The sequence below is a fragment of the Ovis canadensis genome, chromosome 17 (genome assembly GCF_042477335.2).
Source record: "Ovis canadensis isolate MfBH-ARS-UI-01 breed Bighorn chromosome 17, ARS-UI_OviCan_v2, whole genome shotgun sequence".
Classification (NCBI taxonomy): domain Eukaryota; kingdom Metazoa; phylum Chordata; class Mammalia; order Artiodactyla; family Bovidae; genus Ovis; species Ovis canadensis.
This window is the reverse complement of record NC_091261.1, coordinates 25,922,999-25,938,684: the sequence shown is the minus strand read 5'-3', so window position 1 is coordinate 25,938,684 and position 15,686 is coordinate 25,922,999. Positions and strand designations below refer to the sequence as shown.

General features: G+C 37.7%; 1 protein-coding gene across 9 annotated transcripts in view; it reads right to left on the bottom strand.

The window, feature by feature from the left end:
* INPP4B (inositol polyphosphate-4-phosphatase type II B) overlaps window positions 1-15,686 on the bottom strand; it is an 883,288-nt gene that overhangs the window by 245,839 nt on the left and 621,763 nt on the right. For all 9 annotated transcript variants that reach the window (XM_069556830.1, XM_069556833.1, XM_069556829.1 and 6 more), the window contains 2 exons: window positions 12,352-12,463; window positions 3,761-3,833 (listed from right to left, as the gene is read on the bottom strand). In XM_069556830.1, the coding sequence (XP_069412931.1) occupies window positions 3,761-3,833; window positions 12,352-12,463 (185 nt within the window). The remainder of the gene's footprint in view (window positions 1-3,760; window positions 3,834-12,351; window positions 12,464-15,686) is intronic.

Sequence of the window (15,686 nt, the reverse complement as noted above, 5' to 3'; positions counted from 1 at the left end):
TGATCTTGACAAAATTTTTTGAAGAGTTTACTTGTGGCCAGGCTTATTAAATATAAATAACTCCTGAGAAAGACAACTGTAAGTGACAAAGAACTGGATATAGGACTCCATGTGAAACTGATGAAAATGAAAACTTTCATGAAATATTTCTAAAATGAAGGCAGACACAGCAAAAGCTAAACTATGCTCTTTAGATTTCAGACATGGAGGACCAAAAAGGAAATCGAAGACTGTCGAGGTCAGTTTGGTCATCCCCAAAGTATCGATGTCCAAAAAGGCTGACCAGTCCATTAGGGTCACACTTCTGTTAGCAAATCTAGACTGTGACACCAGTTCTTCACAGAGTCTGTTCAGGGCACTGGTATTACTACCACCAGAGCCCATTTGTTCTTGTTTTGCTGTAGACAAAGGCGCCTAAGTTAACGGACACCCAACTCTGTGACCAGGTAAGAGACTTGGTTGTTTACACTTCCCTGTGTTTAAAATTAACTTTCCCTACCCTCACCCCTGATGCAACACTCCAACAACACATAGTTTTAAGTGTTCTCACTGCCATTTTGCTTCAATGAATGCACCAATTATTAAACAGGTAACTTTCAACAACTTTGATAAAACAATTATAAAATCAAACAAAATGAGAACCTCACAATTCTTAATACTACATCCAATTCATCTCCTCTTTCAGAGAATACAAAGTCCAACAGCCGCAAGGAATTATTTTCTCCTGTATAGCTAAAGTACTTATATATCTTTTTTATGGAGTTGTAAATTCTGCCCCCTCTCCTCCTCCTCATCTTTTTTTCTCCTCCTCCCCTCACCTCTCCAGGCTCCCAACATATACATTCAACTTGAGAGGCAAATGTGGCATGAAAACGGTGAGACCCAAGAGGGAAGAGCTTTTTCTCTGGAGCCTCACAATAGATAAGTGAATTTTCCGAGTTATTCATTAAACCTCTAGAGATATAAATAGAATAGTGAAGAGCAGCTATGAGCTATGACATCCTCTTGCGCTCAATCAGTAAGAACTTCATAACTCACTTGAGACTGGCAAGTTCCATATAATACATGAATATAAAGGCTGGGGAAGAACGTCAATAGCTCCCTCCGCCTACAGATTGTGAAAAAGTACCTCATGGGAATATAACAGATTAATTCCAAAGCTGCTGAGTTTAGACGGATAAATAAATAGAACGAAAGACCAGTGTACACAAAGACCAAAGTCAAGGGTGCATATTCCACCTACATATTCTGTGTATGTGTGATACACTTTAGGATTATGAACAGAAGCGTTTTACATAGAGCACTTAGTTGTATTTTAAAATAATTTTTTAAAAATCAAGCTTTTAGAACATTTGACAGTCATTTTGTCTTATCTTTCCCTAATATACCCTGGAGAAGGAAATGGCGACCCACTCCGGTATTCTTGCCTGGAAAACCCCATCGACAGAGGAGCCTGGCAGGCTACCGTCCATGGGGTCGCAAAGAGCTGGACACGACTGAGCCACTTCACTTTCCCTAATATAAGAAGGCTCACAGAAAATATTCGTGGGATTTCCCTGGTGATCCAGTGGTTAAGAATCTGCCCTGCATTGCAGGGGACCCAGGTTTGATCCCTCAGGGAAAGAAGATTCTCACAGGGTGCAATGGGGATTCCATGTGCGGCAACTAAGACCCAGCGCAGCCAAATACATAAGACTGCATTTAAAAAATAATTTCATAGAAAGAAACGATTTTTGGCAAATGTTCTAGGCACTTTCAGATTGCCTGGACCAAGGACACAGGAAAAAAATCATCAGAACAAAGTGTAGAATCACCACCAAAACCATGAGCTCGAGGAAAAGGGAAAGCAGTAATCAATCCTCTTTTACTCCGTTAGCCAGCGCATTTAAATTGTAGAATGTAGCTGCTCCCAAGACTTCCATGTCGCTTGTCTCTGTCATATTACAAATCAAAGGTTAGGAATCATACCCTAGACACTTGGAAGAGTTAATAGGCTTCCAAAACTCATGCCTTGCAGATTTTATGGCACAAGGATCAGAAGGTGCAGATTTATTTTTCTCATGTTCCCTTTGTCTCATCTTCCTTAGGTGATATATTTCTTTCTACTCTGAGAGCCACTTTTCTCTTTCTCTTTGAAATTTTTTATTAAACCAATCAGTATTTTAAAATGGCATTTCCCTTTGTGTGCATAAAAAAATTACAAGGTTCACATGAGTGAATCACTTAAAAAGTGTCTTATAATTACAGTGTAGATGATTTTGATGATAATTTGATTCATTTAAACTGTATTTAACATGAGTGCAATATCTCTCACATTCAATTTTATTTCTCAAAATTGACATCTGGAGAATTAAATAGATTATCTAGATGTATTGAAATCAAGGTTTAGAGGTTTGGTCAGCTTTTAAGAGAAAAAAACATATATGAGGAAGACCCTTTGAGGATACATTAGCTATTTTAGCCACATAGATACCTTATCAAGTATTTTTATGGTATCTGGCTGGTGTAACTGTGCAGCTAGCCCCTTCCCTGTTTAATACACATTCTTCCTGATATTATATCCTTAATAAACATTTTTTAAAACATGCCATTTGTTCCTAGATTGAGAAGTAGCTGCTCTTGTTTGGTTTAATCCTCCATTCTATTAAGTATAATTCATGGGCTTTTGGTTGCTATATTTTATTTTGAGTTCTTTGATTTAAAATGTTGCATGTCTTTCTCCATCTCTTATTATTACTAGGTTTCTGCAGGGGAAAACTGCTCATTGTTTAGGGGTTCTTTCTTAGTAACTTTGAAGTTTGGTATCACTTAATCTGATTATCATGCTATCCATATCACTGTTGAAATGCACAACACAGCAAGGCTAGGAAAATGTTAAGGTTTATTTTACTGTTATACCAGCTTGTTAATTAATGGCTTTTTTAGTAACAGCATGATCTAGTAATTAAGAGCAAAGGCCTTGGGATTAAAACCAGATTAAATGTTGGACCTGCTGTGGCTAAGTAGTAATCTTGAGCAATTTCCTCATCTATAAAATGGAGATAATGAGTGCCTTCTTCATAGCACATATTAGAAAACAAGGTAAGGCAAGGCCTATGAGGCATTTGGCATCTTGCCTGTCATTGTACTAATCATTATTTGCTAATATTATCACTACTGGTAACACAATGTATGTTATCATTCAGAAGTTAGTTCCATGATTTACATATATGTATATTATCACATGTGTGTAACTGCATCAGATGTCAAAGTCATCATTTACCACACTGTTCAGTGCCTCCTTGAAGTTCAAATATATTAGCATTATTAACACTACACGTATATGCACATATATATACTCACACACACATTGGAATGTACAAATGTATGTATGAACTTTTCCTACTGAATCCATATACATACTGTTTTAACAACTTTACTTTAAATTCTAGAATTAGAAAGTCAAACTAATTACGAGCTTCACATTTCTAATATATCCTCCATCTTCCTCCATCATCTGAAATGACGTCTCACTGCAGATAAAACAAAATCCAATAGAAAAAAGGAATCTGTTTTGCCATTTAGCCAAGTTATACAAATATATTTTGTATGGAATTGTCAAGTTTACCCCTACACTGCTAACTCCCATTATTACCAATATTTAATAAATGTTTACAATGGTTCTGTGAGAATAGTATCCAGGTTCAGTATCAACTTCTTAGAAAATTAAAATGTATGTTCACATGAAATGAACTTAAGTTTCCAAAACTGAGGTACATACCGGCATTCAAAAAAGGTAGGCTATCTTTTCTGCTCACACTTTCTGGGGCTGAACATTCACAAACCAGTGCACACTAGGAAGGAAAAAGAAGAAAGAAAACATATTTGAACATGATCAAATAAGGAATGAGATTCTCTTTTTTGAAAAACATGAGGCCATGCACACAGTTTCAAAAACTTTTGAACAAAACATTTTTGAAAAACTATTTTGAGCTGTATCTTTACGATGAACCTAGATTAACTTGTAATTATTTACTTACATATAATATGACTTCATTTAGACTACATTTCAGTTCGAGTTAAAGACTTCTTAGGAGAGAAAATTTGTACTTTCTTTGTAGAAAAGAACTCTCCCTAACATGCTAGGAATAGGTTCCCATTCCAGCAAATCATCTATGAGAAGGTGAATATCTTTGTATTTCTGTCAGCTGGGTGGGTCGAATTTGGATCAATAAAGAGCAAATTATTTTCTAGCTTTTAAATCAAGGCAACTGTAAATAAAGGAGAAAATATATTGTAGCATCTGATTTCACAATGCAAAAGGAGACGTTTTTTGTCTCCGGCAAAAGATACAAACACTTGCTCATAAAGGATGAGGGTACTCTATATATAAGCTGATGTCCAGTTTATGAATAAGTAATTTACATACAAGCTAATCTAGAGATAATAGATGATCTATTAACCCATGAAAAATAGATTCAGCTCATGATCCTTTACAGAACAGACACTGCTCTGGACAGAAGAGAGGAGAGACAGAGAGAGACACAGAAACCCACCTCCCTTCCCCCTCCAGGGACTGGCCCTGCTCTGAGATTCACAGCCACGGAGGTCATTGTTCATGATAGAGAAGGGACACAAACAATTTAAAACATTGATTCAAATGTTACTTTCTGTAGTTTTAAAGTCCACTACTCATTCTTCTGTCATAACATTCATCACATTACTCAGGAAATTTCTAGATAGAGAAAAATGTGCTTTCCTAAATTTTTTAGTGCTTATATTGAGATCCCACTAAAAGAATGAATAACTGCAAAGAATTCTTAAAATTTAGTGTTCTTTAGATCATTTTGCAACTAACCAGAAGTCAGAGGTGATTCCTTTTTTTAATCCACAGGTATTTTGTATATGCACTTTCCAAATCACCACAGCAATGTGCAAGGATCCTTAGACACATTTAAAATTCTTTATTGCTCCTATTTACAATATTTTCTCTACTTCTTTCAGCCTACATAGGGCTGTTAAAGTAATTTTTGATAAATATTATATTCATCATATCAGTGTTTGGTTCTAGAATGTACAATGGTTATTTACTGTCCAATCAAATTCAGTATTCTCAGACTGGTCCTCAAATGCTTTCATGCTTTATCCCTGACATCCTTCCACATAATAACTAGGTACACAGCTCTAAATCATCTTCCTTTCCAAAAGAATATCATCATCTACAATATAACTTATAGGGATGGTTTAGATGAAACCTTTTTAGTGAAGAAGTCCATAATTCCCAGAAACCAGGCTATTATCCTGAGAAACTGCTTCTTTTTATGGAGGCAGTCCTGCCTCTTTGAAATCAAAGATAACTTTCTCTTTCCAAACTAAAGGCCTGCTTCATTTCACCAAATGAATACAGACAAATGGCTTTTATATATTTATATCTTCCACCCACACTGGAAAATCGATATTGAGGACATTTTAAACTAATATTCTTATTTTGCAATGTTACTGTATTTTAAAGTTCTACTATTCAGAATCCTCTCAAGATTTAAATCCATTGAACATAAGCAGAAAGTAAGAAGCACTTAACAAATTAATGTTTTCATATTTGGACTCTGTTTATTGCTTTCTTCAATTGTTTCCTGAAGTGTACGCTTTGTGTCACTATTTAGATGGAAAGTTCTCCAGGCCAAGAACCTTATTTATTTCCTTAAGCTATATTTAAAAAAAATTTTTTACATTGACCTTAGAGTCGCTGCTTCAGAGAATGCAAGGATGGAAATGAGGTGGAAATTGTGCTTAAGAGGGTTCAGCTATTTATACTGTTCATTGCTATTATGATGATGGATATTTGCAACATTACACATTTGCATGGTGTGTGCTCGCAATGTAATGACTCTACATTTGTGATTCTGAGCAGGAATAGCAAAACATCACATGCTTTTTGTACCAGATGTAGCACCACAACCCTATTGATTGTGATTAATAATTTTAAAAGTATCTTTTGAATGTAAGTGTGGCCAAGCAAAAGAAACATAAGATATGCAAAATTCTTGGAGCTAAATGATTTTGACTCTAAGCTAACATATCAATTTGATATGTGTTGATATGCACTGACCTAGAAAATTAGCAATATTGTGTGAACAATAATTGTAAAGCTCTGTATGAATCCATCAAGACCAACACTTCATGGCTAAGTACTTTCACATCTGTTAATTTATTCCATCAATCACAGTTCTCAAAGTTATTCTGGAGTCTCCTGGAAATTCCTGATGACTTTTTTTTAAAGATACATTCATTTAATTTATTTTACTTTTTGGCTGAGCCATACAGTATGTGGGATCTTAGTTCCCTGACCAGGGATTGAACTCATGGCCTCTGCATTGGAAATTCAGAGTGTTAGCCACTGGACCACCAGAGAAATCCCCTGATAACTTTTGTCTTTGTATCCTTTGCAGCATCTAGCACAGGGTAAAGACAGCTTTATTTTCAAATTAATACTAAAATGTTATTTGTCTGTTTCCTTCTCTTTCTCTTATAAGCATATAGTAGAATTTTCTAGACTGTATCAACCAATCACGTGATAGCTAATAGTATGTGTACTTATATACTCTTCTGTTTTAAAAATTTCCTGTTTGACTTTCTAATATGATAAATGTCTACAGATATAAGTCAAATAAGTGAATTATATATAGTATAATTACAAATACAGTAAATGTCAGTAGATAAGATCCACATAAATATAAATTTCAAGAGTGTAAAACAGAATAGCTATGTTTTTGTGATCTCATTCAGTCTCATGGCTTAAACACCATCCAAATATCATCAGGTGACTCACAAATATATAACTCCAGTTTGGACAGCCCACCTGAATTCCAGACTTGAATCTCCAGCTGCTTAGATACATATATACTTAAATATCTAAGAGGAATGTCAAATAGAGCATCTCAAAATCTCCCACCTTCCTCCACCTGCTTCTCTCAGTGTTTTTGAGAAAACAGTAATTCTATTTTTTAGCTATCCTTTTCTCCTGGAATGTAGCCACAATTCACTTTCTCCATCAGCATCACCCTAATTCAGCTCATCTGCATTTCTACTCTGAATCTTCATAATAATTGGGTTTCATTCTGCTGCCCTTGCCTCATGGTAGGCTCTACTCAAAAGAGCAGCCAGAAGGTCCTCTTAAAATACGAATCAGACTTCACACCTATACACTCATCTCCTTAACTGTCTTTACAGGTAGCTCAGAGTCTAATGGGCTTCAAGGAACTACACAGTCTGTCTTCCCTGCTTCATGAATCTCTGTCCTCAACTCCTATCACTCTCTTCCTTGACCTCTCAATTCTAGTCACACTGACCTTCCTGCTGTTCCTTCAACACAAGGAGCATCCTGCCATCTTAGGCCCTCTGCTTTTGCTGCTCACTCCACCTATAATTCTTTCTCTTTTTGGAAATCCACAGTTCTTATTCCTTATTTCCTGCATGTTTCAGATCAAATATCATATTACTAGTGAATCTATCCTTGACCATCCAGTTTAAAATGGCCACAGCCTAGGACTCTCTAGTCCTTTTCTCCCTATAACAAATAGCACCATCTGATAAATAACATGTTGCTTATTTTTTTATTGTTACTTCACAGGAAGGTGGCATCTGTGCCTACTTGGTTCATTGATGAATGTGCGAGTATGCTCAGTCACTTAGTCGTGTCTGACTCTTTGCGACTCCATGGACTGTAACCGACCAGGCTCCTCTGTCCACGGGATTCTCCAGGCAAGAGTACTGGAGTGGGTTGCCAGGCCCTCCTCCAGGGGATCTTCCCAACCCAGGGATGAGCCTGCCTCTCCTGTGGCTCCTGCACTACAGGCGGATTCTTTACGGTTGAGCCACTGGCAAAGCCCTTGTACAATGCTATATAGCCAAATTTTTTCCCATCTAGGAGACAATTTTGGATTTAATTTCTTCAAAGTAATATTGACGTCATTTATTCATTGATTCAGTTTCCTTCTATCAGGTTCAGTTCTGGGCACTGAGGGTAGAAAAGAGAACAAAACAGACAAACACCTTTCTCTCAGGAAGTTTAATTCAAGTGAAGGAAATAACCAATACATGAGATAGGTAGTACAGACGGTAAAGCGTCTGCCTACAATGTGGGAGACCTGGGTTTGATCCCTAGGTCTGGAAGATCTCCTGGAGAAGGAAATGGAAACCCACTCCAGTACTCTTGCCTGGAAAATCCCATGGACAGAGGAGCATGGTAGGCTACAGTCCCTGGGGTCGCAAAGAGTCGGACACGACTGGGCGACTTCACTCACTTATAAGGTTGGACAGCAGTAAGTGCTAAAGACAAAATAACTCAGAGAAGAGAGGGTGTTTCCGGCAGGCATTGCAGTTTTAGATATGGTAGCAGAGAAAGCTTCGGTGAGAAAGTGATTTTGTATAAAGACCAGAGGAAGTGAAGGAGTGGAGCACAGATACTAGGGAAACTGCTACATGGATAGACTGAATAACGAAGTTCATGGACCCAAGTTGGAAATTTATCTGGGATGTTTAAGGAGCAGCGAAGAAGATAATGTGGCTGGATCAAAATGCACAAAACTGAGGAGCAGAAAAGGATGTGAAGGGGAAGGGGACCAACACTTGCAGGACTCTAAGTGAGGATCTGGATTCACTGGGGCTCCCCTTGTAGCTCAGTCGGTCTTCTGGGAGCTGAGAGGCCATCTGAGGAATGACACATTCTGTATTACATTTTAGGAAGTTCTGTGCTGAGAACAGACTCTGACGGTGGTGAGGATGGCAGGGAAGGAGGCTGGAGGGAGTCAGGGAGATGTGCAAGAGGCTACAGTAAGTCCCCTAACTATGAACCTTCAAGGTGTGAACTTTCAAAGACGCAAACACGCATTCCATCGACATAAGCATGAGTGGAACTCAGCTTGCCTTATGTCTCATTGCTGATGACCCTTCAACTCTACCATCTCCCCCCTCCTCTTGCTCCTCCAGTCAGTAACTCTTCTTGCCTGTTGACTCGATGCCAGCCCTCCTATGCCAGCCATTGTACATCACTACTGCATTTTCCAAGGTACTGTATTGTAAGATTAAAAATGTTTTCCTTATTTTATGTTCGTGTTTATGTATTATTTGTGTAGAAAGTATTATAAGCTGATTACAGTACATTACTACATAGCCAACTGTGTTAGTTGAGTACCTAGGCTAACTTTGTTGGATGTATGAAAAACTGGACATATGAATGTGCTCTCAGAATGGAACCTGTTCATGTGTAGAGCACTTACTGTACTGCAAAAATCCAGATGACAGACAGTGTAGGTCACAGTGCCTTAAGGGGTCACGAGTTGTCAGATTCTGAATTTACTTAGAAGTCAAAATGAACAGGATTTACTGCCATATTGATTATAAGTATAAGAGGAACAAAGGATTAAAACATAACCCAAAATTTAAAAAAAAAAATTTTATACACAATGTTTTTCACCTTACATGTTAGCTTTGTAAAAGGACAATGTTAGTACTTCTTCTGTGAATTTTTCTTTCTACTGTTCTGTCATTTTAACACTTTGTGTTCTATTTCTGTGTTTTTATGTATCAAATAGAAGTTTGAGTCAGTATAATATGGTGAAGGACCCTATGCACAGTCTTTGATTAAAAAAACAAAAACAAACAAACAAAACATAATAATATGGTTTTAGGAAAGAAGGAAACATATGTGAGAGGAAAGAGCTTGGATTTCCATTTATAATTGTAGCCCATGCTCTGGTTGTTGGGTATGATTCAAGATTAAAATGTAGTATGTTACATCAGAGGTACTATTATGAACTCAATCACATTCCTCGGAATGCATATGTTGAAGTCGCAATGTTTCACTGTATTTGGAGATAAGAACCTTGTGGAATTGGTTAAGTGAGGTCACAAGAGTAGGACTTTAATGCTACAGCCCGTATCCTTAACAAGAAGAGGAGGAGGCACCAGAGTTCCCTCTTTCCCTCTATGCATGTGTGCCATGGAAAAGCCTTGTGAGGACACAGCAAGAAATCTGCAAGCCAGGAAGAGAGGATTCACCAGGAACTGAATCATCTGGCACTGTGATCCAGGACTCAGTAGCATTTCAGAACTGTGGGAAATAAATTTCCGTTGTTTAAGTCCTTTAGTCTATGGTATTTCATTACGGCAGCCCAAGCAGGTTCCTATAGGTACTAATTTTTTACTGCTCAGCATATATAAGGGATAACATGTGCCACTCAGTACATGAATATGGTGCAAAGAGTTGTTCCGTTTCTTCTCCCGCATTTGTGCAAACTAGTGAGAAGGATGTGGTTTTAGGATAACCTCAATCTCAGTTACTTTGTCTTTTCATATATTTCAGTCATTGACTAACTTCAAGATTTAAATCACTATTAGTAACAGACCATGTTAACACATTTCATAGAGATTTTGATTTAGCAAGTCTGCAAAAGGGTCCTCATATTTGAATTTCTAACAAACGCTGTGATAATTCTGACCACACTTTGAAACACACTGAGATAAAGTTCTTTCCACATAACTCTTCTAAATATCTTGCAGAGTGGACCTTATGACATGCTGTTCATGACCATTCCTAGGGATTGCCAGCAGAGTTTATAGTAGCTTTATAAAAAGCTTTGCAAAAGGTCAAGAATGCAGATAGGATAAAGCTAAAACCAGCTTGATGTGGTTAGCATCTTAGCCCACTTAGGACAACTACACGGTACGTGCTGACACTGCCACCTATTTCTGGAACAGCTCAGTTAAGTCATTTTTTTAAAGTTCATATTACTAAATCAGAAACATTAGTGGGGCATATTCCTGCGTATCAGGTTCTCCATTTATGAAAAGAACATGACTCAATTTGTGCTATCCCATAATAGCAACATTGTAAAGGAGTCAAGGGGTGAGCCAGCTTTGGGAAAAAATAGAGGTATCTGGTAATAGGTTAGGAAAATGGAAAGCAGGCTTACTTTGAAATGGGAAGTGTTTTAGCTCCTGGTCTCCATGGGTTCAGGCACGATTATCTGCCTATTTCTGCCTTTAGTTCATCCTGTTCCCCCCACACCCTCCCTACCTTCTTAACCTACAAATCCTCCCTCTCTAATCTTGACATGCACAAGCATCCACGTGATGGTGACTAATAGGAGTCTTACATAGAAGTCCAGAGTTAACAAGGGTTGCATGACAGAACCTTAGCCTTAAGACAGGAATCTTAAGATGGTCTGCTGCATAACTTCAACATGGCCCTGCCATTTGCCAGCAACCTGATTCAAACATTGGACCTCACTGAAATATGTTCATGACCTGGAATACATTCTGAGGGAGAGTACGGAACAGAGAAGAACAAGGCTTGGGGAAGTGGTAAGACCCTAGCCTATGCAGACTAAGAACAACATTTTTTTTTGAAAGTCAGTTTAGATTTTTTTAGTAGTGTTAACGATTTGTTAAGTGCTAGATAAGTACTGTCTCTCTCATACTAGAGAGATGTTTAGATGTTTCCTCTGCACCAAAAATTAACATGTGCTCCCAGATAAGGGACACTAAGCCAGAAAATAGGTCACAATGGATCATGTTATTAAAAAATGCTCATTTATGAAAAGGCAGACATTCTAATATGTAAACAAATTCATTTCCCTGAGGGGGGGAGAAAACTATTAGTTTATAACTCGATACCCTGTCCCTCAGTGAGATAGGTAACACCCTTGCTAAATCAGGACTTTAGACTAATAATTTTGTCTCTCTATTTAAAGAAAAGAGGGTAGAAAGGAAATAAAAATCCTGGATACTGACAATATTGGGGCTTTTATTCTGGACTTCAAGGAAGCTGGCACTGCCTCTCCCCTCTGGGGTCCTCCCGCTCATCCCTCAGCCCATTTACCACTTCCTGCTTCTTTCTCCATAATTTCCTAAGGCACAGAGTTGTTCAATCTGTCCTCCTTCACATGAAAACAAAACCCAAACTCAAACTGTATCGCTTTCCAAAGAGAATTCTGAGGGCAGAGAAGTGGTTACTTTTGGCAATAGGCTTCCTAGAACGTTCTGTGCATCTCACACAGGGCTAATTACTGCAGAATATAACAGCGATCAATACTTTTGTTCTAACTGAGAAGAGGCTGTGCCAACACAGAGAGCCCGCTGCGGAGAGAAAGGTGTTTTGAATGGTGCGTGGCTTTGCATAGTGTCATGCACACAGGCCGTCTGGGTTGTGAGGATGAGACACACTTAAGGCACTCCCATTCCAAAGCTGATTTCTCATTTAGCTTTTGAATAATGAGATTTCATACCCCACAGAGGTGATGGTGATCCAGGCAGCTGGCAGAGCTGATCGTTTCTAATTTAATTTGTGCAGCGAGCTGGCTGGGACCCTACCTTTTGTCCCTGCACATCTGTAGTGATGTTGTCGGCTTCCCCATCCTCAATCTCCCCCATCTTCACGACACTGACTTCTATGGTGCCAACAACTTTGCCACCATCTGACGTTCTGCAACCAAAAATAAATGAAATGAATGAAAGGTAAGACTCTTCTCTTTCCAGAAAGCATATCCAAATATGTTTGTTTCTGAAAACCACCAGCACTGCTTTTTACCTGCATCGGTTGCAATGAACAAATCTGCTTTTTAGACATCAAAACCTATACATCATGTTGGTGTTGTTTTTAATTTCCAAAGAAAATTAAGCATGGTAAGTGCATGGACTGTCAAAAGCTACCTCAAGAAGGTAAAATCACCTCGAGGCTTTCAGGAGTAGCCAAGACTATGGATTCATGCTACATTGGATAACCCCATGCCCCCTACAGCAGCATCGGTCATATCTCCTCTGTACCAATCTCATGGGATACTGTCCACATCTATTACAGACACTGCTGCTGCTAAGTCACTTCAGTCGTGTCCGACTCTGTGCGACCCATAGACGGCAGCCCACCAGGCTCCCCTGTCCCTGGGATTCTCCAGGCAAGAACACTGGAGTGGGTTGCCATTTCCTTCTCCAATGCCTGAAAGTGAAAAGTGAAAGTGAAGTCGCTCAGTCGTGTCCAACTCTTAGCGACCCCATGGACTGCAGCCCACCAGGGTCCTCCATCCATGGGATTTTCCAGGCAAGAGTACTGGAGTGGGGTGCCATTGCCTTCTCCAATTACAGACATTACATCTGAATAAAACAGAAAAGAGTAAAAACAACCTTATATTCTTCTATGACCCAGCAATTGGCTATAAACTCTGATTTTATGCCTTTTTCTGAATGTCATTTTTATTTCTCAGAGACCAGTTAAAGATGATTCTCTCCTAGCAAACATCAGAAAGTTATAGTACATACAGAGCAGAAATTAACCACTGAAGTCATTTAAGATAACCATTACTTTTTCCAATAAAGAAGCTGAGACTCAAGAAGATAGACTCATTCATGGAAACAAAGTGGCAAAACCAGAAACCAAGGTCTGTATCCTCTTTAAGTCTGTTGACTTAAAGTAGTCTTCTCCACTTAATGAAAATTTATATTAAGATCTTCCTCATAATCACTGTTACACAAATGTTATGGTTAACATCAATAATGATGTTATTAACAAAGTTAATAACAACAATCCTTTAAGAGTCTCAAATTTATTTTCTGGGCAATAAAATATACAGAATAAATGACAGCATCATATCATGGGAACACTGTAAGACATAATGATGCTCTTCCCTTTCAACTTATTTGGAAGATAGGCAGCTAAGTCATCCATTGGTGGGGTGTGGCTGTGGCTTCTCTCAAGCCTAACTGACTAAAGTTAGCTAGCTAATCCTTCATTTTCTTTATTTAGTCATTTAAAATTTTTATTTTAAATTTTAATCTGAATATAAATGCTACATTTCAACCAATTCCTTCAAAATGTCACAATTTTATTATTAGAGGTGTCAGAAGAGGAATAGGAAGATTAGTAAAAATAGTTTACTAAAATGCTCATTAAAATGAATGCTGCTGCTGCTAAGTCACTTCAGTCGTGTCTGACTCTGTGCGACCTCATAGAGGGCAACCCACCAGAATTCCCTGTCCCTGGGATTCTCCAGGCAAGAACACTGAAGTGGGTTGCCATTTCCTTCTCCAATGCATGAAAGTGAAAAGTAAAAGTGAAGTCACTCAGTCCTGTCTGACCCTCAGCGACCCCATGGACTGCAGCCTTCCAGGCTCCTCCGTCCATGGGATTTTCCAGGCAAGAATACTGGAGTGGGGTGCCACTGAATAAGTTAGGTGAAAAGGAAATTCAATTTTTACCAGATCATAAAAAGTTTTTCTCAAAATATATAGAGTACAAATTTAAACACACCTTTTGAATTATGCTTCTAAGAAAACCAAATTAGAAAAATTCTAGAGACCTATACATAGGGAATGCAATAATGTAATAAAAGAAAGATTATGTACATAGAAAATTAAAAGTGATTTACTTAAATAGTGCATTAAGGTTCCTATTAAATGTAAAATAAAATGCTTCTTGGTGATTTCAGTGTAAATCATAATATTAACTCAATTATTTTAATTAATATAGAAAACTTAAGTATTTATCATAGAGAAGATGTGTATGCAGATGGCAGTATTATCTATGATATTGTAAAAAAAAAACTAAACTCAAATTCTGAGATAATTTTAACAATTAATTATACCATTTTCCCACTTGAAAATTATATAATAACTTATAAATCATGAATGTGACATATCTCTGTCCAATTATTCAGTATCTGATAGTTAAATAAAGAATTTAATAAAAGCCCTGGTACTGTTCATAGTTTTATCTGGAAATCTGCAGACTCCTCCTCCCTACAATTTGATAATCAATAACAATTAAAGATACCTTTTTCTTCCCATAGGCATTATTTAAAAATTTTGCTTAAGCAAACTGCCTAATTTCTAGGTATACAAAGCTTGTGTATAAATTTCTGAATTTTTTTCACTGAACTAAACTAAATAATGTCATAGTGATTTGAAAAAGAGGCCAGACTTCTTAAAGCCTCATTCCCAGCACTGAGTAACAAACCAATATTTGCAATAACAGGTGAAAGTCTGAATTCAGGAGTCTGAGTTATCTGCCAGCTTCATGACCTTGGACAAGGAACTTAACCATGTGAAACTCTGTAAAATGAAGATGATAATTTTATTATAAGGACCACAACATGATTTATGTAAAGTTCTCAGCATGATGACTCACACAAGACAAGTGCTTCTTCCTTCTCCCTCCCTTCATCCCAGTAGCAGTAGTAGAAGTATCAACAAAGTTGCTATTGTCATTAATGTCTTTGTTGTTGTTTAGTCACTAAGTCCTGTCTGACTCTTTCGTGATCCCATGGACTGTAGCCTTCCAGGCTCCTCTGGGATTTCCTCCATGGGATTTCCCAGGCAAGAATACTGGAATGGGTTGCCATTTCCTTCTCCATGCCTGTAGCAAGAAATCCTATAATCTTTTAATACAGTCTTTGATGCTCATTTTAGTAAAATTTTGAATTGAATTCAATTCTATTCAGAAATTTTACTAAAATAGGCATCGAAGACTGTATTAAAAGATTATAGTATTTCTTGTCACATGCATCTCAAGAGTGTCTTAAGTGCTCATTAGAGATACAAAGACTTCATAATGACAGATGACATTATAAAGTTTACATTCCTAGTAGTGCAAAAGAATAGAAGTTCATACCAGTTACAATGCAACTGAACCTTTCAAAGTGCTAAAGTCAGATGAA